General features: G+C 32.2%; 1 protein-coding gene across 1 annotated transcript; it reads right to left on the reverse strand.

Annotated features, from left to right (window-relative positions):
• Positions 1–628: 628 nt before the first annotated feature.
• On the reverse strand, positions 629–25,260 carry LOC143073139 (acetylcholine receptor subunit alpha-like 1). Its single transcript, XM_076248471.1, has 5 exons — positions 24,507–25,260; positions 7,753–7,797; positions 6,085–6,194; positions 2,596–3,586; positions 629–1,346 (listed from the first exon to the last, which is right to left on the reverse strand). The coding sequence occupies exons 1-5, from the start codon at positions 24,702–24,704 to the stop codon at positions 1,176–1,178; spliced, it is 1,515 nt and encodes a 504-aa protein (XP_076104586.1). The 5' UTR covers positions 24,705–25,260; the 3' UTR covers positions 629–1,175.
• Positions 25,261–25,583: the final 323 nt, after the last annotated feature.

Genomic DNA, 25,583 nt, shown 5'->3' on the forward strand with positions numbered 1-25,583 from the left:
TGACGCCATCTAATTAAATTTCGAGTTGACCTTCTCTGACCATATAAGTGATGTAAACATAAACATAGATATAAATAGATTAAGCAACTCGTGCAGTTTTTAAAGGTCTACTAAATTTTGTAGTATAGATTAAAAATTTATGTTTATCGCCGTTTTTTACCTAAATAAGAATGATATTTTGTGGATCGAATCAGTCAATCAAATTATATACCTTTGTTTCACTTTCAATGTTGACATTATTTTCCTTTAAATAACCGTACACGGACAATGCATGCGTTATTCTATCTCTTTCTACGGGGTTAAATTGGAGTTCACATGAATACAGTTTTAATGAGGTCGAGTTATTCACTTGCAAGTGAATAAATCATTATAAATTTTTATTAGCTTAATTTGACAAAATTGAACCATTTTAGTCAGCCAACCAAACCTTTAGACTTTCAATAATGATTGAGCAAAAAAAAAATCATACTTTAGATTTTTTATATATCTCGTAGCTAGTGCCCCTTTAAGAGAACATTTATACAAATAAAGTAAGCAAACAAATCGCACCTTTAAACTACAAGCATTGGGAAAGTAGCTCTAAGACAACTACATATACATACATGGGCAAGAAGACACATACAAAATCTTACAAAATATCATCTTTAATATATTATGTTCAAGTAATATTTCGTTGTACAAATTTTCTTATGACGTATAGGAAAAATAAACACATTAGGTTGTGTCAATACGATAGATGATTTAACGAACGCACTCATGTTATGAGAAATATAGAAAAATAATCAATCTTATATCTGTTGATAATATACTTCAAAGAAATGGATATAAAAAGTGCAACAAATCGTTAAACATGATCCTTATCAAAGAAAGTTTGTGTTGTTTAAGTATTTTGGTGATAAATTCTCTGCTAATAGATCTATTATTTGCAATTTTAAGTTTATGATGAAGATGTTTTTTGACAGTTTGATTTTTTACAGAATAATGTACAAATTGCACTGATATTTAAGTCATTACCGCAATCGCAGTTTCCATTTGATACAACGTTCTAAGTATAAAATGCCATGGACTTTCTAATGGATGTGTTTGGATATTTTGATTATCAAAACTTGTAAAGCTTTGTTTAGTTAAAAACAGCAACTGTTCGAAGCAAACTAAAATGACCAAACTAAATACACTTAGTAAGTGCAGTTCCCATACCTTTTGTCAGAACTTAAAGGTGGGCGTGAGTCATAAAGGGAGGGGGCATATAAAAATATACTGAGTGTTCCGCATACACATGCAGTTGTAAAAATATAGAGAAATAAACGATCCATCACCATGGCAATATATTTCCAGTCACGTGCTTCCTAAAATAGAAAGAAAAAGAAACGTTATACATGGCTAAGTACCATACGACAGTTAAGGTATGAATGAATGTTACATGTGTTATTTGGTACCTTGTGGAGAGTTATCTCATAGGCAATCATACCACATCTTCTTATTCTTATATTAAGTAGCATTCGGGGAACACATCAGATTTGCCGAATGATGTCATTTGTCTTATCTTAACCTGTTAAGAATAACATCAGACCATGAACATTTTCTAACCCTAACCATGATACTAGATCATTCATTTCAATAACTTTTCGACAACTTAGGAATACATTCTTAGATAGAAAACTTTCTATTGATGAAGACTAATAGTATGTTGACATCTAGATGTTTTCAGTACATAATGACGTCTTGGGGTCTTTTTGCTTATTGGTTTCGGTTGGTTACTGTAACACTGACCTATGCCCCACATCAATCTTTTTATACAAATTAAATAAATCGAAAACAGTTTGTACAGATAAAAGAAAAAGATTTCAGATGAAAATTGCTTAATGTAACTGAAATTCTTGTTCTTATTAATAATTTCTCAGTGACCTATACTATAATCTGATGTCATAATCAATTAGGTAACCATTATGTGTCAAAAACAATATTATTAACAATCTTTTACAGAATCAGGCCATTACTGAATATGTTATACTTCTAGTATTTGCTTTCACTACTGGTCAATTAGGCGGATGGTACTCGCAAATCATGAAGGATATTCTAATCGGTAAAACGTCATGGATACTAAAAAAGTATCTTTTGATCTACATGATCTATGCATTCTTAAGAAGCTGCTTTAATCATGAAAATACATATGGTTCATTTAACTTACTCAATATGAGATCAAGGAGATGCGGAGAAAACATTATTAAGTGACCAACCAACAAGAAAAATTTACAAAACATATTTTGGTTTGTATATCGTAATACATTTCCGAAATGTTAATTGTGATTGCTGTCAACAATTTGAACCATAGGCTGGATTAATTTAAAACGATTTTTATACCGGCAATATCATTCATAAATGTTAGGTTATGTGTTTTAGTGTATAAATTGTCCCTCATCACTAGCGACTTTAAACAATACGATTTTTTCACTGTTTGCATCTGATCCCATTTCTCAACAGTTCGCTTTTTCTTTAATAGTTTTGAAAACCCTGTTTCGGTCATTTTTGAGCGTTGGAAATTTTGAAAGATAGCAACTTTATGGATAAATAAAATTCGTTGAAACTAAAACTTACAGAATTCTCTTCATCCTCAGTTTTTAGATGATCTGCTATAGATATTACTCCTTGAAACGCCTCTTTTATTTCTCTCGGATATTTTGTCAAGTCACTGTTTTGTTGCGTGTTATCATATGCACACTCTGTCGTCCACTCTTTGCTATGAGAAGACGCTTGTGAACTGGAATAGATATCACGAACATCACGCATTTCTATCCCGTTACAAGTTCGAATAGGCACTCTTGTAGTCCGTTCCATATCCGGCCTACGCATTAAAAGAATTCTGGGTAATATTTCTGTAAACACACGTCTCACCCATGGACTCATTCTATGAGTCGCAGGCCGACGAAAATTAATGCCTAAGGTATACACGGCTAAAAATATAGACATAGTCACAACTATCATAGTAAAAAGCAAATATTTTCCTATTAGAGGTATCACAAATGAAGTTGGAGGATTAATGTCAGAAAGCAGCAAGAAAAACACAGTCAACGCCAGCAATATTGATATTGATAACGTGATCTTTTCTCCACTGTCTGATGGAAGATAAAATACCAACACGGTTAAACATGATATAGACACGCATGGCATGATAAGATTCAAGGAATAAAATAAGGTACGTCTCCTCAGTGTGATATTAAATGTAATATCAGGATAGGGTTCTGGACAGCAAGGGTAAAACTTTTCTTTCCGTCTAGCTGTTACGTTTATTATATCCCATTCAACGTTTGGGTAAAAATCTTTTATATCAATTCCCCATGTTATAACTTTTTCTTTTGTTTCTTCATTATATACAGCTTGTGCATCACAGATATGTTGTAAGTCTAGCTCGTGTCCATCATATGTCCAAGAACCAAATTTCATAAAACATTCCTGCATGTCAAAAGGGAAATATTCCACATCAATTGGACAATAACTCTTGTATATCACAGGCGGTTCCCAAATAATCTTCCCATCAAAATGTACGGTAGCTTTTGTAAGCAAAGTAACAACAAAATCACCATCAGCGCTGAAAGAATGGAAAATTGGTTGTTGACACTGAATTTACATGTTATTTTAAATATGACTATCAATTAGTATAAAAAGAAATGAAAACTGGGAATAAAGTTCACTCATTCATATGAATAATAAGTAAAAAAAAACTATATTAAGTTTGTTAAAATTAAAAGAAAACTGACAGAGATACTTTTATTACCAAAGTTATTTGACTGATTGAAAGTATCTTGTAACATAATAGGACATATATAAAGAAGAGAAAATTCCACTGATTCAAAGTCCTCAACTTTCTTCCAACTTAGATTAGCGTAAACTCATTTTACACTACTTTCCTTTTAGTTTAAAAAATCTTCCAATAACTAAGGGGACAGTGATTAAATCCATATGCTTTTGATTGGTTATACTTGCAAAAGAATATGCCGTCACATGATGTTCCAATGGGAAATAAATGTGCCCTTTTAATCGTAGATTTATCCTTTTTAATATCTTCATCATGACTCATTCTTCTTACTACTTACAGCTCAATTATAAATGTTAATAATTTTGACTTTTTGAAGTCAATTCTAGATTTTTTTTGTTGCTTTTATGTTAAAGTTGTGTGTCCGTAGGGAATCGGCGATGCCGGTATATCATTGAAAGTCTGTGTTGTTATATTAACATTTCATTTTAATTGGAACCATATATATCAGCTCGACAAATAAAAAAAAAAAACAATTGTAATTTGTATATTAAAGAAAGGCAACAGTAGTATACCGCTGTTCAAAACAGTATACAAATAAAAATAATGTTAGTTTTGAACAAAGTATACAAAAAGAGAATTTGATGTAAAAAGTAAAACCACAAAAATACTGAACTCCGAGGAAAATTCAAAAAGGAAAGTCCCTAGTCAAATGACAAAATCAAAAGCTCAAACATGCACAATTTTGTTTTCTTTATTTATAACTTTTAGACTTAGGATGATTTAGAGCATGGCATATATTGAGGAATGAGATGTCCTTGTATCTTTTGCTGTCATTCGTTGACGTCTCATTTGCGTAGGCCCCACACATATGTTCACTTTAATTTTGAGTGGGGCAGCAATTTAAATGCACTTTACTCATTTTAATAGAAAAATGTTGAACTTCTTTTTTTGTAAGAGTAATTTAATACGGGAAGTTTTAGTGATTATCAGAGAGAAGTCTTATTTCATGCGGAAAAAGAAAATGACAAAATTGTATCCTTTATACTTCACTTGCCCAGTGATGCACACTAATTTCTTGAAAGAAATCAACTTTGATTTATTAGAACAGTTGCTTTCCGTAGTTTACTGTTATGGTGCTGACGAAAACCAAGATTTTATAATATGATTTGGTCAGAATCAATTTAATCAGTCTGAGCAGTGATTTCTAAATTGATGAAGAAGACAGTAAAATGAGGGGTCACACTTAACCATATTTTATCATCAAAAATATATTGTTCAATCGATTTACATGACAAGAAACTTTACTAAAATGTATTGTAATTTGATGTTGCTCTTTCTCAATAAACTGTTGTATTTATTTGGACGCCATTTCTAGCTAACACGATTACTACTATGCTCTAACAAAGCCAAACCAAATTGCACAGACTTAATTACACGGGATGATAGAAAATGTCATGTAAAACTTGGGAATTCCATACAAATTTCTTCATTTCACACGGAAACAAAATATTACACCATAACTTCATTGTAGCTTTAGATCATTAGTGAAGACGGAGGTTGTGCTTCAATTGCTGTCAGACATTTATAGGTTTTTAGGTTTGTGTTACTAATTATTCTAAACAAGCCTGGAACAAAATGACTGTACATGTTCAACAACTTTTTCCCTCTCTCTCTCTCACTCTCTCTATCCTCTTATCATTTTGTCTTTCTCTCAAAGACTTCTTACCCTTTCTTTCTTTCTCTCTCTTAAAATCTTCTTATCCTTTTCCCTCTGCCTCTCCCTCTCCCTCTCTGTCTCTCAAATCATCTTATCTATCTCTGATCCGTTTGGTAGTTTTGATAAAAGGAAAACAATTTGGAAATTTTAACCATTGTGTTTACGATTTTATATTTCTCATTCTGACTTTTAATTAATGTCACCCTAACATTATATCAAATTGAGATTATACTATATCTGATTACCATTTTGCATTTTGGTATACAATTAAGTTTGACAGTAAGCCTTCTTTTTTGTGTAATGCAATGATGACAGTAAGTCGGTCTCATCCAGACAATTGCAGTAACACAATTAATGGATTACGTTTACAGGAACAATAAGTTTAAAGTACATAAGACAACCACGAACCGTTTACTGCTTACTGTGAATTCATTTACTTTAGTGGATATCAATATTCGTGGATTAATGAAAACTTGCATTTTCTTGGATATTTAATTTCTTGGTTTTGGCAAAGTCTGCATATATTTCTTAAAAAAAATTGTAATTTGTTAAACATTTAAATTCGTGGTTTTCGTGCACGCACGAATATTAATGAATCCACACTTATACGTACTTGTTGTAAAGTAAAATATCAGGACGCCAAAGATGATCAGACGGAATATGTGTCATTTTAATTCCTCCGTATTCACTTGGATTCCATTTTAAACGTTGATCAAACCATTCCTGTTACAATACAAAATAGATATTTCCTTTGTTTCCAATCGACTGCAATAGATATAGCACCAAAACCTATGTAATGTGTAGTATACAAAACATGCCTTTAATGACATTGAAGAATGAAGTCCCTTTATGGTAAAACATGCTGTTGTATTTTTATATTAAAAAAATATGCTAGGGTTTGTTCTGCTTTCAAATTGAGATCATCAAACATCAATTTAATTAAAATTTTGTAGGAATTCAGAATGTACAAATCTGCAAATTGGTTAAATTTTATTTCACGAACGTCTCTTTATCAAAAGCAAAACAGACTGTGAAATGATATCTAAAACGCAGATCAATAATATTATTGGGATCATCCAACAACCCTGGCAGGGGTTATACACAAATTAAATTGTAAATTCGATTTCAAAGTTTAATGTAGGAATAAAAAATCTACGATTAAGTAACTATCCAGTTCTACATTTTCTGCATATTTTAAAGAATGAGAGGGAAATAACTGTGTTCCGTTGTACTGAAAATTCCCGAAAAATCTCACACCAGTTTGGTTTTCCTGTAAGTAATGTTGATAGACAACTGTCATCTTGTTAACCAATTGATTCACTGTAATCTCGGTCATATTACGACTAGTATTTCTTTAAGAATAAACGCACACTCAACAAACACAAACTTGTTGTCATAAAACAACTCGTAATTGAAAGTATTGAAAAACAGAAGGATGTCATATCAGAAAATCGCTCAAAAGTTGCAATATATCACTGTCAAGATTCTGACCAAATACGAAATCATTCGGTTTTATAATAGCCATATCCATAGAAAGTGTGACTGGAAAGAAAATACTTTTGAACAAAAACATTTTAAAAGAATCGAAGTATCGGCAAAAAGGAAATCGGCCTTTGACAGGTTGGAAAAGAACTGTCAATTTGCTGACCAAATATAATAGTCTTAAGTTTCTTGTCAGTTGTACCTGTGAAAAATATGACTTTGACCAAAACATTTGTTAGTATAAACATATCTTATTGTTCAAAATGACAAATGGATTAGGCACAAGTTATACAACAAAAGTAACGTCTTCTACAACATTTGTTAGACAAGGAAACTGTCGCATAGCACCAACTCGTACGTACAGTAAACTGAACTACGCCAGTGTATTTTTGTACATTGCATGATTCTATTGTCTGTTTTTTTTTCTCTCTATTTTCATAAGGAGGGGAGGGGTTGTAATAAAAGGAAGCATTCAAGAAGGATATACATTTTCTGATGCAGAGTTTACATTGGCTTTCAAGATCTGTTTTTTTTTTTCTGACTGGCGTTTTCTTTCCACGTTCTATAAATTGATGCTCAATTTTCAGCATTCACAATTAATGTATTGCTTTGAACTTTATCTTTTTTTTCATGTTCTTTTATCAACACAAAAAATGATTGGTCTTGGCTTCTGTGTCATTTGATATTGGAATTTGTTCGACCTTATACTGTTTCTTTAATATTTGTTTCTCATCCTTAAAACCAATCGCTATACATATATAATCATGATTCAAACCTTTTTTTAAAAGTAATAGTATACCTGCCGAAGCCAAACACTTGTTGTCATAATCTGATTCTTCTCATCCTGAAAACAAAACCAGAATATCATTAAAAGAAACCTCTCATTCTTAAGGAATGTCGTTCTCGGATTGAGGTGGAGCAGATTTAAGTGAAACAAAAAAGTTTTGTTTATAAACACTTTTAAAAAAGGGTAATTTTAAACTCTTTTTGGTGTTTCTCTTGCAATGATATTTCATGCAAATGGACAATTTGATAAATTAGAAAGGCTAATTGAACTCAAGAATCAAATTTAAAATTTCGATAAATTACATGTATTTTTTTTTTTTTTAGTAATTATCTTCAAAATCAAAATTAAGGAATTATATCAAAATTAAACCTCGAATTGACTTTAAGATTGCAAATTAACTTTGAAAAATGTTTGACTACTTCCGGTTATTATCGCATGCCTGTCCGTAAAGTTTTTGCATGGCAATTTGTCGTCGCTCGGCAAATTCCGGGAAATTTATCTAAATGGTACATTTTCAATGTATAAAATATTTGAAGCATATGATATAAGATTATAACATGACATATTACATAGCATATGCATTATCACCCCTCAGTCGATATCAACCCTTGAGACTTCAGCTCATGGGCTGATATCTTGACTTAGGGCTGAAAATCCATCAGATTTGAAAACTGTCATGTAATAATCTGGTAATATCAATAAATCATCATAGATACCAGGACTAAATTTAGTATATACGCCAGACACGTGTTTCGTCTACAAAAGACTCTTCAGTGACGCTCAATTCCAAAAAAGTTAAAAAGGCCAAATAAAGTACGAAGTTGACGACCATTGAGAACAAAAATTCCCAAAAGTTTTGCCAAATACAGCTAAGGTAATCTATGCCTGAGGTAGAAAAGCCTTAGTATTTCAAAAAATTCAAAAATTTGTAAACAGTTAATTTAAATTGTACCACAATATAACCAAACATGAATGCTGCTTTTGCGCCAATTTACAGGTAAACTATAATAGTGCAGTAGCTAAGTCATATACATTGACATTATGGTCACTGTATGGTGAATTATGAAACTTTGCACAGTGTTAAACTTTGTTCTGAGGTTAGAACATTTTTGGATATGGAGCCACAAAAAAATAATCCAATATAGTCACCAAATTAAAGGTGGTCAACATTAGGTACTAGGATTACAATATCATACATTTAATTGTGCCGTTTCTTTTTTTTTTATATGTGGATCATGAATACGAGGCCCGTATAGGAAACTTTATAGTGTATCCCACTGAGTTCACACTAATTTTTTAAATGGCAACATAAACACAATTAATTTGTCTCCAATCAGAAAAAATATTTTTATATTTTTTAACGACCACATATAAGATAATCAATGTATTGAAAACAGTATACAGTCGTATATATATACCATTAAATAATGAATAGCCAGCATAACAACAGATTTGAAGAGCAAAACAATTATTTTTTTTTTTTATCACAATTGAAAGGACTCAGTTTAATTGTTTGCGCGTTTCTCTGTGATAACTGTACTTGTGCGTGCCTGTGCTGTGTTACTGTCACGTAGTATAATCATTTTAGCGATATTTGTTTTAACATTTTCATATAAGCGGATGGTTTGGCGAGCCACAAAACCAGATTCAACCCACCACATTTTTCATCAAATGTTCTGTAACAAGGCAGGAATATAGCAGTTGTTATCAGATAGTTGGTTTTTATGTATGTTGGTGTTTGTTTTTTTGTTGTTTATCAGTGTTCATATTGTTCATATTGTTCCTTTGTTTTCCTCCTATAGTTTGTAACCCGAACTTGTTTTCTCTCAATCGATCTATGACTTTTGACACCAGTATACTACTGTTGCCTTTATTTACCACGAAACCATGCATATGACTGTTTTCAAATAAGATGTTGATGTTGTTGTTTGATTATCCTTTGTATTTGTCACACGTATTGTATTTACTAATACGACAAAAACAATAAGTACTAATATGCTATCAAAACTATGTTGTCATGTTAATGAGTTTTGCTCAAAATATATCTATTTAAGTATTATCGCAAATAAAATGTTTTATTCAAATGCCATGTTTAATGGTCGCAAAAGCAAAGCATTGATAATGAAAGAACTGGTTTCTATAATACTAAAATTACGAGGTCCAATTTGTCAGCCGTCATCACGTAAAAACGACGAATCAAAGAATTCAACTTTATATATAACTAATATAGTACAAAGGTGTAGATTAAAAATTACACCACTCCAGGCGCTTTTGTTTTCCACGTAATTAATATTGCCAATAATTAAGAAGTTCTGGGTCGAGTCCGATACCGATACCAATAGTATATTCACCTGTTACCGATTACCTTATCTGTACGTTCCGCATCTGACAGGCGCACCACCAAACGGTGTATTTAGGATTAATATGCTATATAGTATTACACGGGTCATAATCACAGGGTTGACACTACTTAATTGTCAAATTGTTACCTATTGTAGTATTTTAATCAGTTAAACTTTCTAAGATAACAATACGAATCTATAATACTAAAATTACGAGGTCCAATTTGTCAGCCGTCATCACGTAAAAACGACGAATCAAAAAATTCAACTTTATATATAACTAATATAGTACAAAGGTGTAGATTAAAAATTACACCACTCCAGGCCCTTTTGTTTTCCACGTAATTAATATTGCCAATAATTAAGAAGTTCCGGGTCGAGTCCGATACCGATACCAATAGTATATTCACCTGTTACCGATTACCTTATCTGTACGTTCCGCATCTGACAGGCGCACCACCAAACGGTGTATTCAGGATTAATATGCTATATAGTATTACACGGGTCATAATCACAGGGTTGACACTACTTAATTGTCAAATTGTTACCTATTGTAGTATTTTAATCAGTTTGACTTTCTGAGATAACAATACGAATACTAAAAATCTGGACTAAAATAAGGCGTATAGGTACAGTTTTCAATTTGTTAGCGGGCATGACGTAAAACAGCGAATCAAAGAATTCAACTTTATTTATAACTAATATAGGACAATGCTGTTGATTAAAAAATACTCCATTCCAGGACCTTTTGTTTTCCAAATAATTAATATTATCAATAATTGATAAGTTCCAGTTCGACGGGTTCAAACAGAAAGATTTGAAAGCAGAGAAAACTGTGTATCTTATAATCGGCATGACTTAATCAGATGACAATACTAATACTAAAATAAGACTTGCGCATAGTTATATACTTTAATTCAGTCACGGACCCACGATATCACGGGTGTGTTCTAGTATTTTTTAAAACCCTTTGATTTTTAAATAAAAAAAAAAACACAAAGAACATACTAGAATGACAATTGTTAAGTTACTATGAACAAGCTTATTAATAATCGAAATATGTTTTTGTCTTACGTTAATGTCCAAAAATTATTAAAAGCAGTCACCAAATAATCCAAGCAATTATTTTAACTTTAGTTTCATTATAAAAAGTTGCAGATCAGTGAAAAATGGCACTGATGCAATAATCAACAGAACATTGACAACTTATTCCCGATAACCACATGTTTCATAGCGGATGTTGTCTAGTTATCTAACAGGCATCTTCCCCCGATAACCACATGTTTCATAGCGGATGTTGTCTAGTTATCTAACAGGCATCTTCCCCCGATAACCACATGTTTCATAGCGGATGTTGTCTAGTTATCTAACAGGCATCTTCCCCCGATAACCACATGTTTCATAGCGGATGTTGTCTCGATAACCACATGTTTCATAGCGGATGTTGTCTCGATAACCACATGTTTCATAGCGGATGTTGTCTCGATAACCACATGTTTCATAGCGGATGTTGTCTAGTTATCTAACAGGCATCTTCCCCCGATAACCACATGTTTTATAGCGGATGTTGTCTAGTTATCTAACAGGCATCTTCCCCCGATAACCACATGTTTCATAGCGGATGTTGTCTCGATAACCACATGTTTCATAGCGGATGTTGTCTAGTTATCTAACAGGCATCTTCAGTATGATAAAATCCAAGGATTTTTGCAAAGCCTGAATTCGCTTTGTAATATAGCAATAACTTGGTATTATTTTGCTTATTCTTTTTTTTTTTTGACGTCTGTAAAACTGCTGTTATTAAAGAGTAAACAACTCTCTTTGCACTGATTGTTGTATAGTTTTCTTTATTATGCTTTAATCCATTCTTCAAGATCAATAGGGGTAGTTGGTTGAGTTCCTAAGAAATTTCTTAAACATCGCCATATGTCAATTGCTTATAAAGTCCTTGTCAATTTTTCGGCAAGTATTTTGTGGGTGTCCTTTTTGGTGAACTCATTACGTTAAGCCAGAATGCGATTTAGAGCTCACTTTTAAATAAACATTACACCTTGCATACACTTTAAAAACAGTTGTAACATAATACGGGATTTTTCCTTAGAAGTTTTTACGTGATAATCTGCTTAATAGTTCGGTTTCTGAAAAATCATGGTTTGATATAAAGATTGATATGTTATTCCATTAAAAAGAATCATGATGTACTTTGTCCTTGTAACTTCATGTAGATAGACGAAGCTTGGACTGTGGTTTAATCTGATTTTTTTTTATGTTAAACCATGATTGAAACTCAGCATCTTTGTTACGCCTGATTGACAGTTTAGTGAATGCACGAGGACAAGGATTTCATTTGTTTTACAATAGGATTTCTACTTACATGGAATTCCGTCACTGACTTCATAAATTTCATTTGGGAAAATATTTTTTTTCTGAAGATTTTTTTATAACAAAAAAGAGCTGGAATATTTTGTTCTAAAAATTCCAAGACCCCGAAAATGGTATGTGCCTTACAGGAGCCCGAGTCGTTTAATTCAGAAAAATAACTTTTTGACATACAAGTCTGATGTGCCGTATTCCCAACTGGATCGATTTACTCGTGCGCGAGCTAAGCAGTGGGCTCAAACGGCACTCATTCTGTTTTTTTTTTTTTTAATACTTACAAAAATCATCAGGCCACTTTTGAATGATGTTACAAAACATACACACCACGCCTTACTCATTAACATATGCGGATTCGTCGTTTAAATATGTTAACTCGTAAATAGCGTGGTTTTTATAATACTTAGTCAGTTCAATACATTTCTTTACGGCTACATGTTTTATATATATAAAGGTCTTTCTAAATTTAAATGAGATGGGGTATTACCCATTGAATTCCTTTCTGCACGGACGATTTTGGCAGTCAGTTTATAAGGAAGATTTGAGGTGTGTTTGACCAATGCGACGCTCGGTACAAGATAGTAAGGACTAGGTTAGTTTGGTATACTATTCCCCACTCTCCCACCCTTTTTATATGTTACCTTATCGTTTCTATTCGACTTGTGTATGGTAAATATTGATTCATTTATGTATGACTATTGTATATATTTATGTTGAACATGTTGAATTAAAAGGCGATCTTGTAGCGAACGCACAACCCTATACTGTGTTTGGTTTTTCTTCTACGATATATAGTTAAGACAAAATTTATTTTCGGAGGAGTGAAACGAGGGAGTAAATAACAAGCAAAAAACAAACCAAACGATATCTAGTTAATTGGTTTTTGTTTGTATTTTGTGTTTAACCCTAGTGTGTTTTCATAATATAAAAATGTAAAACCTCAACAAAACATTGCCTTTTAACTTTAACATCATAAAAATACAATTTCACATGGTCATTTTGTAATAGAGAGATTGTGACAGTATTTCGTGCTAGCAAAATTATAACATTTTAATTGCTTAGCGTTGATGTTTTCTTAGTACAGCGTTAATCACGTCTACATTACATCAATCTTTATTGTGATATAACTAATGGCAGCATAATTTTCTTTGCTTTTGTATGTTGTTCAATTTATTTGTTTTGTTTGTATCTTCTTTTGTGTTCTGAGAAGTTGAGAACTTTTACCAAAAGTCACTATATCAATGGCATGACCAGCGACATTGTTGGCCAACCGAATTCAGCAGGTAGAATAGTTCCAAAACCATTGCCCTGCAAAAGTCATTTTATCCGGAAACAATTTCGAAATGTGCAGTATTCTCGTATAATTCAATTATATAAATCAATGAAATTATTATAAATTGTAATTATAATTACTTCTTCACTGAATCAGACAGTACCCCATAGCAATGTTCTCTTTCTTGAATTATAGTTCTTTCAACACTCTGAAGGCCGTTAACAATAAATACCGTATCTCCTATTCATTAGCGTATCCTGATCAGACGTGAAGCTGCCCAGTTAATGGGTAGGCGTCAATCTTGTTTCCGTGCAATTTATTCTTAATGATCTAAATTCAACTAACACATCTGGGGTTGCTTCAATGTAGGAAACATTATAAGATCTATAAAACTGTATCGTTTTAAATTGTAGAATAATGAAATTATTTATTTGAATTTGATTTAATTGCGTGTAATGCTACAACCGTTTGTTCATTGATTTGTATGACTTTGAACAAATAAACCGTCGAAAAAAGAAGCAAAAGATACCAACGGAATATTCAGAACCATAAGACGTCGAAACCAAACTAACATACGCCATGTTCAACAAAATCGAAAAAAGACGTCAGGGAAATTAAAAACAATAGTAAGCAGAACACAACATAGAAAACCAAAGACTGAGAAACACGAACGCCACCAAAAGCTGGGGTGATCTCAAGTGCTTCGTTTCCAATCGTTTCCAAAAATGGACGTTAGCAATTACTGCGTCGGCAAATAAAAAACAACTTCAATCACAGTGTAAAAGATCAAACCATCGACTAAATATTTCACGAACAGTGGACAAAAACAAATTATCTATTTCTGAAATTAGGTAGGTTCTGTAAAGTGGTTTGACCTTAACTGAGAAGGATCGAAAATTTGAAATGCCAAGAGTATGATGGTAATGTTACCTGATAAAACCCAAATTCATTGTTTTAAAATGCAATTTCACAATCAAATGACAGTGATGTAGCATTAAACAAACGGAATAACTTACCGCCTTAATATATACGACAATGAACGACATATTTCATATATTTATAAGAGTTAAAATATCTCAATCAAAGAGTTTAAGGATGGATCGATTGGTGTTAAACTTTCATTGGCAAATATTAGTTCATATCAGGACGAGAATATGATGATAAGATATATGATGAGGAACCCTGCTTTGTGCAAGACCGAAAATCTTAGTCGAATTTTAATGGCATAGTTCACAAGGAAACGTGATATCTTACCCGTACACGTACTCCCGATTCTGAGCCGACAAGTTTAATTTTTGTTTTCTTAAATGCTTCGAGCTAAGCGGAAAAGACAGCAAATACAACTTGAAACCGTGTGTAAACCCTCGGCCTATCGAATTTGAGACAATAACGTGTCTATGTGGACACCGAGGCAATGCCAACTTATTTGATAAACTAGGACACTGTAGAACAGTAGCGTTTATTCCAGTGGTAATTGCTTTTAAACTTGTTGAGGTAGATTCTTAGTGGAATATTCCTCTGTTTGTAAATTGTTTATTATGAGAACACAATTTAACATAATTATTATTGCATATCGTACAACTTCAGTTACGAATACACCAGTTGCTGATGCAGAAATCTTGAATTTTAAAGTAAACAATAGGCAACAGCAATATTCTGAGGTGTCCTTCAGTTTACATATCAATAAATTTATAACCTGTCTCTGTAAAATAGTAAATCTTAAGTTCAAATAACTATATAACAATAACTCACAGAACAAATTTGAGGACATTATCTAAAACTAAAGTTTAGTAGAATAATGTTATGTCTAATTTTCTTCTTGTCTTTCGGTGTTATATTGAATTTGAAAAAAGTGAATGACATACATCTTTAGCCGATTTGTAATATATTCATCTTAAAAGCATTGTTCAATAATTTACACTTTCGAATTTTGAAAGGGGTTTGAGGTTTCATAAAGTTTGTAGACCCCAACTCACCGAATTATTTTTTATAGTGTGTATCTATAACTACAATCTATAAATATCTGTGTTATGTGTTCAGTTCTGGAAACATCTTCGGTGTCATGTTACAACTGTTTTGGTCATGATTTTCATTGGTGTTTTTTGACAATCCTTTCCTTTTATTGCTACCTAGGTTGTAGAATTCTAAATATGTCATCGGTATCATCCCGTTAACATTGTTATTACAAGTACCGTAAGAAGAATTGCTGTTTCTGACTACAGAATTATGCAATGTTACACTGAAAGCACAAATCAATTACAATGTCATGCTATCAATTGACCATCTGTCCCAGACACTCAAACTCTGTCATATTATTCGCAGCCAAACAATTAATTGTTTCCAATCTGTAAAATTCTATTTGCAGGAAGAAAACTGTCGTAGTTAAAAAATAAAGAAAATGTGTTTCCACTTGGGTTTCCATAAATTGATGTTATAAGCTACTTATCGCAACTGTCAGTTATAAGAATTCAGTAGTAATAAATCTTTTTTCCTTGAAAGCATTTTAATGTTTGGTAATAATCTGAACAAAAAGAAAACCATGGGTTAGGAATGATAACAATAAAATCAGACAGGAAAGGACAAATGGCGATGATTTTTGACGCGTAGTTCCTTGGAATAATGATCAAATATCATAACATTTAACCGGCAAGAGCATACCAATTGTATAAGATACATTGGGGAATAAAGTTAAATTAAAACATGTTATGTCCTTTAACGGAAGCTATCACATGAGCATAGTTCGGGATGTCGGTGTTGCAATTGTATTAATTTGCAGCTTTGTTTTATTATATTAATTTAAATACACTACTTTATTACTTCCTTTTGAAGCTAAGGTATTTGTTAGATCCAGAGATAGTTATCTTCTTTCTTTCTATCCATACGTTTGATAGCCTTTTTGTCTCATTAGACAATGATTTTCGTACTCCAAGTTAATGATTTCCCCTGATGTTTTAAATATCCCTGACATTCTTATCTTTTAGCATTTATTCCGTATATATTTCTTTTACCGTACTATCTTTCAATCTTTAGAAATGCAACCATGACCTAATCGATTGTATATCACATATACCGAATCACTTTGAATCCCTTTTTTCTTCTTGGAACAATACCAAAGAATATACATATATATATACATATAGTTCACATACTCAAAAGTATTACCTTCAAAATATCTAAAAATATCATGATATACTTATGAAATATACAAATAAGGAGATGTGGTTAGTTAAAATGGAGTGGATGTAAGCAATGATAGGCAACAGTATGAATGTTTGTTAACTTCGATTTTTTTCAATAATAAAGCAGGTATTTTCTTGTTTTGTTGTTGTTCTTTTCTTCTTCTTTTTTTCGGGGGGGGGGGGGGGGGGGGTCTTGTCTTCTGAAAGTTCAATTCGCCATTCTCCCATTGGCATGAAATATCCGACCTCTATTTGGTTAAGCATTTATGAATCTACATGTAATTTTAAAACATTGTCATTACCTGACAAACACACCTACGAAGAATAGTACATATACGTTCTCCTTCAACATGTTCAAAATTACATTTTAATTGTATGCATTTTGTCTATAATTAACAATTTTTATTTCATTACGATAGGACTTTTTTAGCTGTCACTGAAAAACTATTTAATTAGATTTTTTTTTAATTGTGTATATTCTCGCGTACGTGTAGAAGCACGTATTTATACCACATTGTCAAAGCAAATAAAATCTCTTATTAATGTTTCACACACTTTTAGTGATATTAAATTTAAGATCTGTAACTTGATTGTTTACTTATCTGTCCGGGTTATTTCGAGTACAAAAAACGAAAAAGGGTGCAATTAGTCAATTCATATGTTAACGACCTTTTTATTTTATTTGGCGAGTTTAAAACAGTTTGCTAGACTTATAAATCAGATAAATAGCTTAAAACTTGTGGCAATGTCAGCTGAAAACAGATTGCGGAAGCAATTAGCGACAAGATATTCCTATGTGTACATATAAACAGTTACATTCACGGCATCAAAAGTTACTGACTCCTTACTAAAAAACTATTTTTATTTACAAATTACGTTTTTTTCTAAATGCGAAAAAAGCAGTCAAACAAGTTCAAATCTTTCATCGTTGACTGCTGCATTTAGATTTACTAATCTAGATCTATATATATAATAAAATACGGTTGTAAAATAACACGAGTATAATTGGTAAATTTGTAACTATTCAAGATAGGGTTCAAATCACGCATTGACGGTATATCAATCATCAAACCACCTCATTAATCAGTATATGAAGAATAAATGCTTTAACGGTGTAAAAGTTATTTATCAATGAGACAACCAGTGGCGGATCCAGGGGGGGGGGGGGGGTTCCGGGGGTGCGCACCCCCCCTTTATTTTTGCCGATCAATGCATTTGTATCGGGACATATGTTTTGCACCCCCCTGCACCCCCCCTTTGCCCTGGGTTAGCACCCCCCCTTTCGAAAATTCCTGCATCCGCCCCTGACAACAACCTAACGACAAAAAACAACAGAAGACATATATACAGCAACACACAGTCTTCATCAATGGATAGGTGTCATACAATTTTCTTTTCGTTTTCACTTTACTTTGTCCATAGACGTATAAACTTTCTATAATGTTTTGTACAATAAATTTAAGCACACCTCTCTTTAGTCAACTTGATCTTCACACGTTCTTGAAAAAAGACAAACAAATTACCCTTTCAGTTATGATTTGTCACGATCCGATTTAGATCGTGATATGAATAAACGAAGACGGGGTGTATTTGTCAACGAGACAGTAATTCCACAACAAAAACGGCAAGAGGCAACATTATTTCATGTATTGACATGTGTCTACGCAATGCCAAGCTCTATATATAGCTCCGACTATATGAAAAATTGTGAATAAATTTAATAGAAATAAGAAAACTTCATCCATTTTTCTAAATAAGTTACCATCAAGGAAAGAGACTGAAACTGATTAAGAAAAGTAATAATCTATAAACAACCTTTAACGTCTTAGCGGCATAAGAGAAGTTTCGCATCAGCCGTCTTCCGCATGTAAATTTGTGTAATCCGTTGTTATGTGTTAACACAGTTATTGACCAATCAAATCGGTAAATACATGTATTAGTTATACTGCACAGCTTGGTGACCCGTTGACGCAAATTCGTGACGTCGTTTGGGTCAAGTACGGTCACCTAAGCTGATGTTTCGTTCAAAGATGTATTTAACATTGTGGTAAATGAAGTGGATATGGCGTATATTGAAGTTTATATGTTATTTAAACTGCACGATGGAATATCAACATTGTAGACCTACATTTCATCATTGACAAGTTGGTATCCATCATGCATAATATATTGATATAAGAAGATGTGATATCAGTGCCAATGAGACAACTCACCATCCAAGTCACAATTTGTAAAAGTAAACTATTATAGGTCGAAGTACGACTCGCGCAGAACAATAAGCTATAAAGGACCCCAAAAATGACTAGTGTAAACACCATTCAAACGGGAAAAACAACCGTATAATCTCTATATAAAAACGAGAAACGGGAAACATGTTTGTTTTTAACGACCTTTGTTTGGATAATATTTTTTTGAATTCTTCAATTCGGTAAAAGTTTCGAAAGAAAAAAAACGACAGCGGCTTTTCTGTGGTGCCTTATTCACAAAAAATTAGATATAATACAGTGGTTCAAAATAATATACATTTAAAGAGTTAAGAAGTCGAAAGATCTTTGAATTGAATTAAACATTGCGTTTTTATTTTACGGGTTCAAAGTGCGTCTTTTGTGTTGTCTTTTTACAAGTAAGTCTTTTTGTTTGCTAGATCTTATATGTCTAGGAGTAACGATGTTAAAATATATTTATTATAGATTTCTATCTTTCCGTTTTTACTTGCTTGTAATTTAACAACATTACTTTATTCTAAATACTATCATAATCTTTTCATGTGTTGACGAAGTAAAAGTCGGTGCAATTAAGATCTGTATTAACTACCAGATTGTTAAGTTTGAATAGCTCCAAGGAATGAAACTTCAGACTTAGAACGCGCTGTAATTGTATGAATTGAAATCTTTTCGATTGCCAACTCGACAGTTCTAAGACACTGATGAAATGACATATCTAATGAAATAAAACATTTTCTTGAATAATTGTTAAGCATTTTATCTCTTGAAGGAGGTATTTCAGAACGATTACAAAAGATTCAATATCGTTTAAGCCTTATCCGGGATTGGTGCCGTTTTTAGGTTGATTCATTATTGGTATTCATCGGGTAAATGAAGTTTGTAATAATGATTTCCTCTATCTCAATCTAACTTGTATTTACATCTAAAATCAAATGAATTAAATGAGTAGACTCTTGATCAGATATTTACAAAGATCAATACTAGATGTCTTGTTACCCATGGATGAGGAATTGCAAATATGCTATAGGTCATTGTATGTCTGAATTTGTTATCATTTACTTTGTAACCAAAAGGATAACCTCTTGAGCAGACGATCCATTTATACGTCAGCGTAAGAAAGCAGGCGTCGACGACTTAAGAAATATCGTTTCAGAGACTATGTAGACGACAACAATATTCGAATGTTGCCTTTTTTTCCATCTCGTTTAGACCTATTCGCGGTTTTTAATTAACGAAAATTGGACATGCCAATTAAAATCCTAATATGACCAAATTTGCCCTATACCTTATATTATGAACGTATGAATGTTAAATGTGCTTTTTAATAATAGCAGCATCATTTTATATATTGCAGTTGTAAAAAGAAACATTTTATTGACGTTAAAGTATTTTGTGGGCTACCGTACGAAAATAACCAGTTATACAATGATTTTTTTAAATCTTTTTTCATGGACGCTTTATCTTGTATACTCAGAAAATGGTTTGCACTGTTTAGAGTTGTATGTTCTCTAACATTACAAATAAGGAAAGGGATGAAACCGTTTCATCTTTTGAGACATCAACAAATGAGACTTATTTAAACATCTTATTTGAACTATCATAAGCAACACAACGAAAGCCAAATCTGAAGCAAGACCTGGTACCCTTCTAAAGCAAGACCTGGTACCCTTCTGAAGCCAAGACCTGGTACCCTTCTGAAGCAAGACCTGGTTCCCTTCTGAAGCAAGACCTGGAACCTTCTGAAGCCAAGACCTGGTACCCTTCTGAAGCAAGACCTGGTACCTTCTGAAGCCAAGACCTGGTACCCTTCTGAAGCAAGACCTGGTACCCTTCTGAAGCCAAGACCTGGTACCCTTCTGAAGCCACTTATCATCGTCTTTTTTTTTTGTTAGGTGTTGCTCAATCGTTACTGTGTAGTGTTTTGCATACTGTAGTGTGTCCGTCCTTTTGTCTGTTTTCGCCATGGTTGTGTCGGTACAGGTTCGTCTATAGTGAGCTCTGGCTGGATATTTCTGTGGCATTTTCCGCCTCTTTTTTATTACGGTTACTTTGCACGATTAATCAGACGAAGCAACATCTTTTAATTAATCAGACATCTTTTATTCGATGTTTAACGTTCACGCAGCATAGTCTTTCGACATGCATTCAATTTGAAATAAAAAGAGGCAAATTGTACGATTGTATCAAATATTCAATACCATGCGTCATGTGTAATCAGATGTCCTTTTCGAATATGTTCTTTTCCCAAAATAAAAAAAAAGTGAATAACCTTTGTTTAAAAGAATTGTTACAGTAATCAAATGATCTCTCGACAATTCTATAACAAAATTGTCACACTCATAGCCAAATTGTGAATATCAAAAGATATAACAACTATAATAAAGGTTGCTTGGAACAATTATAGTAAAGAAGTATTTTGAAAAATAGATTATATTTCTACTCAATACTGTATGATAATTATAAATGACATCAAACAGAATTTAAATCTACAAAAAACAAAATGTTGACATATCGCATTCAGTAATCAATTCAATTTCTAATTCTAAATTAGTATGACATTTAAGAGTAAATTATTTACAAAATTTGTTGTGTTGCTTTCATCAGAAACGTTTTAGGAAAAAAAGAAGAGAATAATACAAAAAAATATTTGAATCAAAAACAGGCAATATAATTAACAAGCAGTCAATACATTCCAATATCATTTGGGCAATATCAACATGTAGTTCATCAAAATATATTTACTCAACCTTAAAGTTTGGTATAGTCAGCATGATCAGATCAATTTGGTTCGAGCTCATGAGTAAATAAGCTTGAGCTTCAACTTAAAAGTCTAAGTAATGCTTAAAAACATAATGCTTAAATTAAAAGAATACAACACTGTGGGTATCATTCAAAAAACGGAACTTGATAGACGTATATACATCATGTATGTTGTGTAAAAATAATGGATAAAAGCAGGCTTTTAATGAATGTATCTACCCCGTTGAAAGATCAAATTATGGAATCTCTACAATGACTGAGTTACATTATCATAGAAACTGAGACATGCAGGACTTATGCATATTCTAAGTGTATTTACAGCATGACTTTTTATCAGCAGGTTTTAAATAAAAGTGATCTGAGCTTTCAGTACTTGAGAGCATTCTTTCATACGTCATTATACTTATTGACCTTTTATTTCAAAGTTCAGTGCTTTTCCAGTTCTAATTGTTATTTTGTGTTCTTTGTTTATGATTCTAATGATTGAGTTTTAAAAGGAGGGAGTTTAATATTTTAGAAAAATTAAATACATTGTACTATATACCATAGATTTTTCATGTGCGTGCAATCCCAAGTCAGAAACTTCGCCATAAGTCATGTAATTTTGCTTAGAATTTAGTGCTAATTGCAGACCTTTGATTGTTTCTCTATATTTATTCACAACGTTTATGGTGTTTATAGAACTATACAAAATTTATGTGTATATTGCTGAGGACTATAAATATCTTTTGGTTATTTTGTAGTTGGGTTACTGTCTCATTGGTGGAATACCCCAATATCATCTTAAGAATACTTGCATATATGCACGCATAATAGATACATTTTATTGTATAGTATGAAATTCAAAACAGTGTAGCTGTGGCCATTGATTGACACATTAAAATCATTCATTGACTGGGACAATTTAGGTGAACGTTTGTATGTAACGACCAATGCTCACTATGTACTTTTAAAGACACTTAAACTATGGGGTCACCAAAGGTTCTCAACACCTAATTAAGTAATTCGAAAAATTAATCAGAAATAACACGATATTTTGATTTATATCAATTATATAAATCAAAACACAAAGGTTATTCCTGATTAATTTTTCGAATTATTTTATAATTAAAGGCGTTAAGAAACCTTTGGTGACCCCACAGTTTAAATGTCTATCGTAGGTACGTCATGAACAGTGGTTGTTACAGACAAACGTTCACGTAAATTGTCCCAGTCAATGGATGATTTTGATGGGTCAATCAATGGCCACAGCTACACTGTTTTGAATTTCATACTATGTATTTGTGGACTGTTTGAATAAAGACGACAAAAATGAATCCACATTCAGTGGCACTCAAAATACTCTTTGATAAACAGACATGTTTTATATATACATATATAATATATAATATGATATATATATATATATATATATGCTTTTTCTAAAAATGAGGATACTTTTTATATGGCCTTCCAAATACCGTTTCGATCCCTAACATCACTGAAGAGACATTTATTGTCGAAATCCGGATCTGGTGTACTAAAAAAATATTGACACAGTATGTTTGTGGCATAACATCGTGGCCACAAGTTAATTTTTTTTCTGTTTAGTATTAAATTTATATTAAGATCCATTTTGTTACATCTTGTGATCAATTTTATTTGGCAATCGCCAATGGCAGTCAGCAGGGTTAAAGAACATCAGTTGTTCGACCTGTTAGTCAAATGCGTTTTGTTTCAATATACTTTTTCACTTTTTTTGGTCTTTTGGAAAATGTTGTTTGTGCTGTTTTAGACCCTTCTACAACGAAATTTGTTTTACATGCACACGTATAAAAATTGCGGTTTTTATCCAACGCAATTATAGGTTTGAACGTAATTTTCAATTTAGACTCGTTTATATATAAAATAAGCATTTCAATAAATATAATTAATGCAAAATAATTTACACTTAAGTATTATGTTGAATTTTATTTTATTTGAAGTTCACTTAAAAATCCAATTTTGATATGACGATCTAACATTTCTTAAATATTTACAGTTTATGTCTGCAAAGTTTGTAAAACAATTTGTGCACACATTGAGCGAAGGGCGAAAAGGATATTTGCTAGATTCTGATAGTTTCATTCTGACCATTTTACACTATAAATGTTATACACAATTGTGGTTGACCCTGAACTGGCACGACTGCTATGTGTCAATGTGGAGATGGTCTTCTGACATCAATCTTATTCATAAAAAAGATGAGCTGAACGTTACAAAATGAAATGACAGATGATACTTGTATTTATAATTTAGTTTGAAAATGATGCGTTTTCAGCATATTTTATCTTTATTTTGAAAAGAGGGTACTCATTCTTTTTTAACTTTATGACATCATCACTTTAATGGTTTTACTTAAATAAAAGTTTCAAGTCAACACCAAAATGACACAACAACATTCAAAATATAAATAACATATAAATATAATGTAAAATTGTAAATACAAACTTACACAGGCGGAAAATACAGAGAAAGGAGTGTCTCTTTTATTGTAACAAACTAAACTGGACACTAAATCAAACTAAGTCACAAATCTCCACCCCCCTTTTTTTCCATTCATAATCATTAACTATGTTTGACAGTGACTTACCATATCTAGCAGCTGAGATAGACGTAAGCCTACTTTAACAGTAAGCCTTTGAAGATTACTATCAACAGGTCGGATGAGTTTACTGTAGGAACGAACGTGCAAGAGATCGTGATGAAGACGATTTTCTACCGGTTCCGGAGCTTTTTGTATGCAATAACACAATCCTATAATAGTCACACTCAAAATTCCAGTCAACATTTTCCTATCAAATTAGTTTTCTTCATGTCAGAAAAACATCACTTGAAATACGACAAATATTTGTTGTAATTACCATAAAACACTATCCAAACTTATTACTCAATATTCCTAACTATTGAAGACAGGCGACATAATCTTTAAGCATTTATCAAAAAGTCTTAAGACTGAAAAATTGATTTTTTTACAAATAATTGTCCGTGTCGTTTAAATACACCACACACACTAAACATACTTATCATTGCTACAATAGAATGTAAATATTATTTCCGAATTAACAGTAAATAATCCATTTTTTTAACATATTAATACAGTGTTCATTCATGTGTTGTCGAACGATTTTATTTGGGGGGAATGTAGCGACGGTACATGTACTAACTGCTCCGTTAACACATTGGGCACTATGTAAACAAATAATAAACTTTGGCATGTCAGAAACTCAAGTTATGATGAATTGTGCGTTAATTGTTGCTGCACGCGGATACAATATAATATTTCAACATAAGTGTGTGAAACCCCGCGCCAGCTGTTATTCATAGCATCTTAGTATTGTAAATGTAAATACAGTTTACTTGTTAAGCACATATGCTACAACACTTATGTGTTGGACATAATATTGTGTGATACGGAAACATAATGAGGTTTTCATTTACAATATCTACTACAATACTGTAAACGATTATATATATATATTGTTTTCTTTGATGAGAAATTAGTATTGACAACAAAAATCCATCCTATCATGTAATGAATACGAATGGTTCCAGTTACAAATATATCTTTGTTTATATTTGGTGCATAAAATCTATCTATTTTTAATTTTTTTTAAATTCTTACAATTGACTATAAGTTCTAGTAATAATTAAAATCCCCATATTGTTT

The sequence above is a fragment of the Mytilus galloprovincialis genome, chromosome 4 (genome assembly GCF_965363235.1).
Source record: "Mytilus galloprovincialis chromosome 4, xbMytGall1.hap1.1, whole genome shotgun sequence".
NCBI lineage: Eukaryota > Metazoa > Mollusca > Bivalvia > Mytilida > Mytilidae > Mytilus > Mytilus galloprovincialis.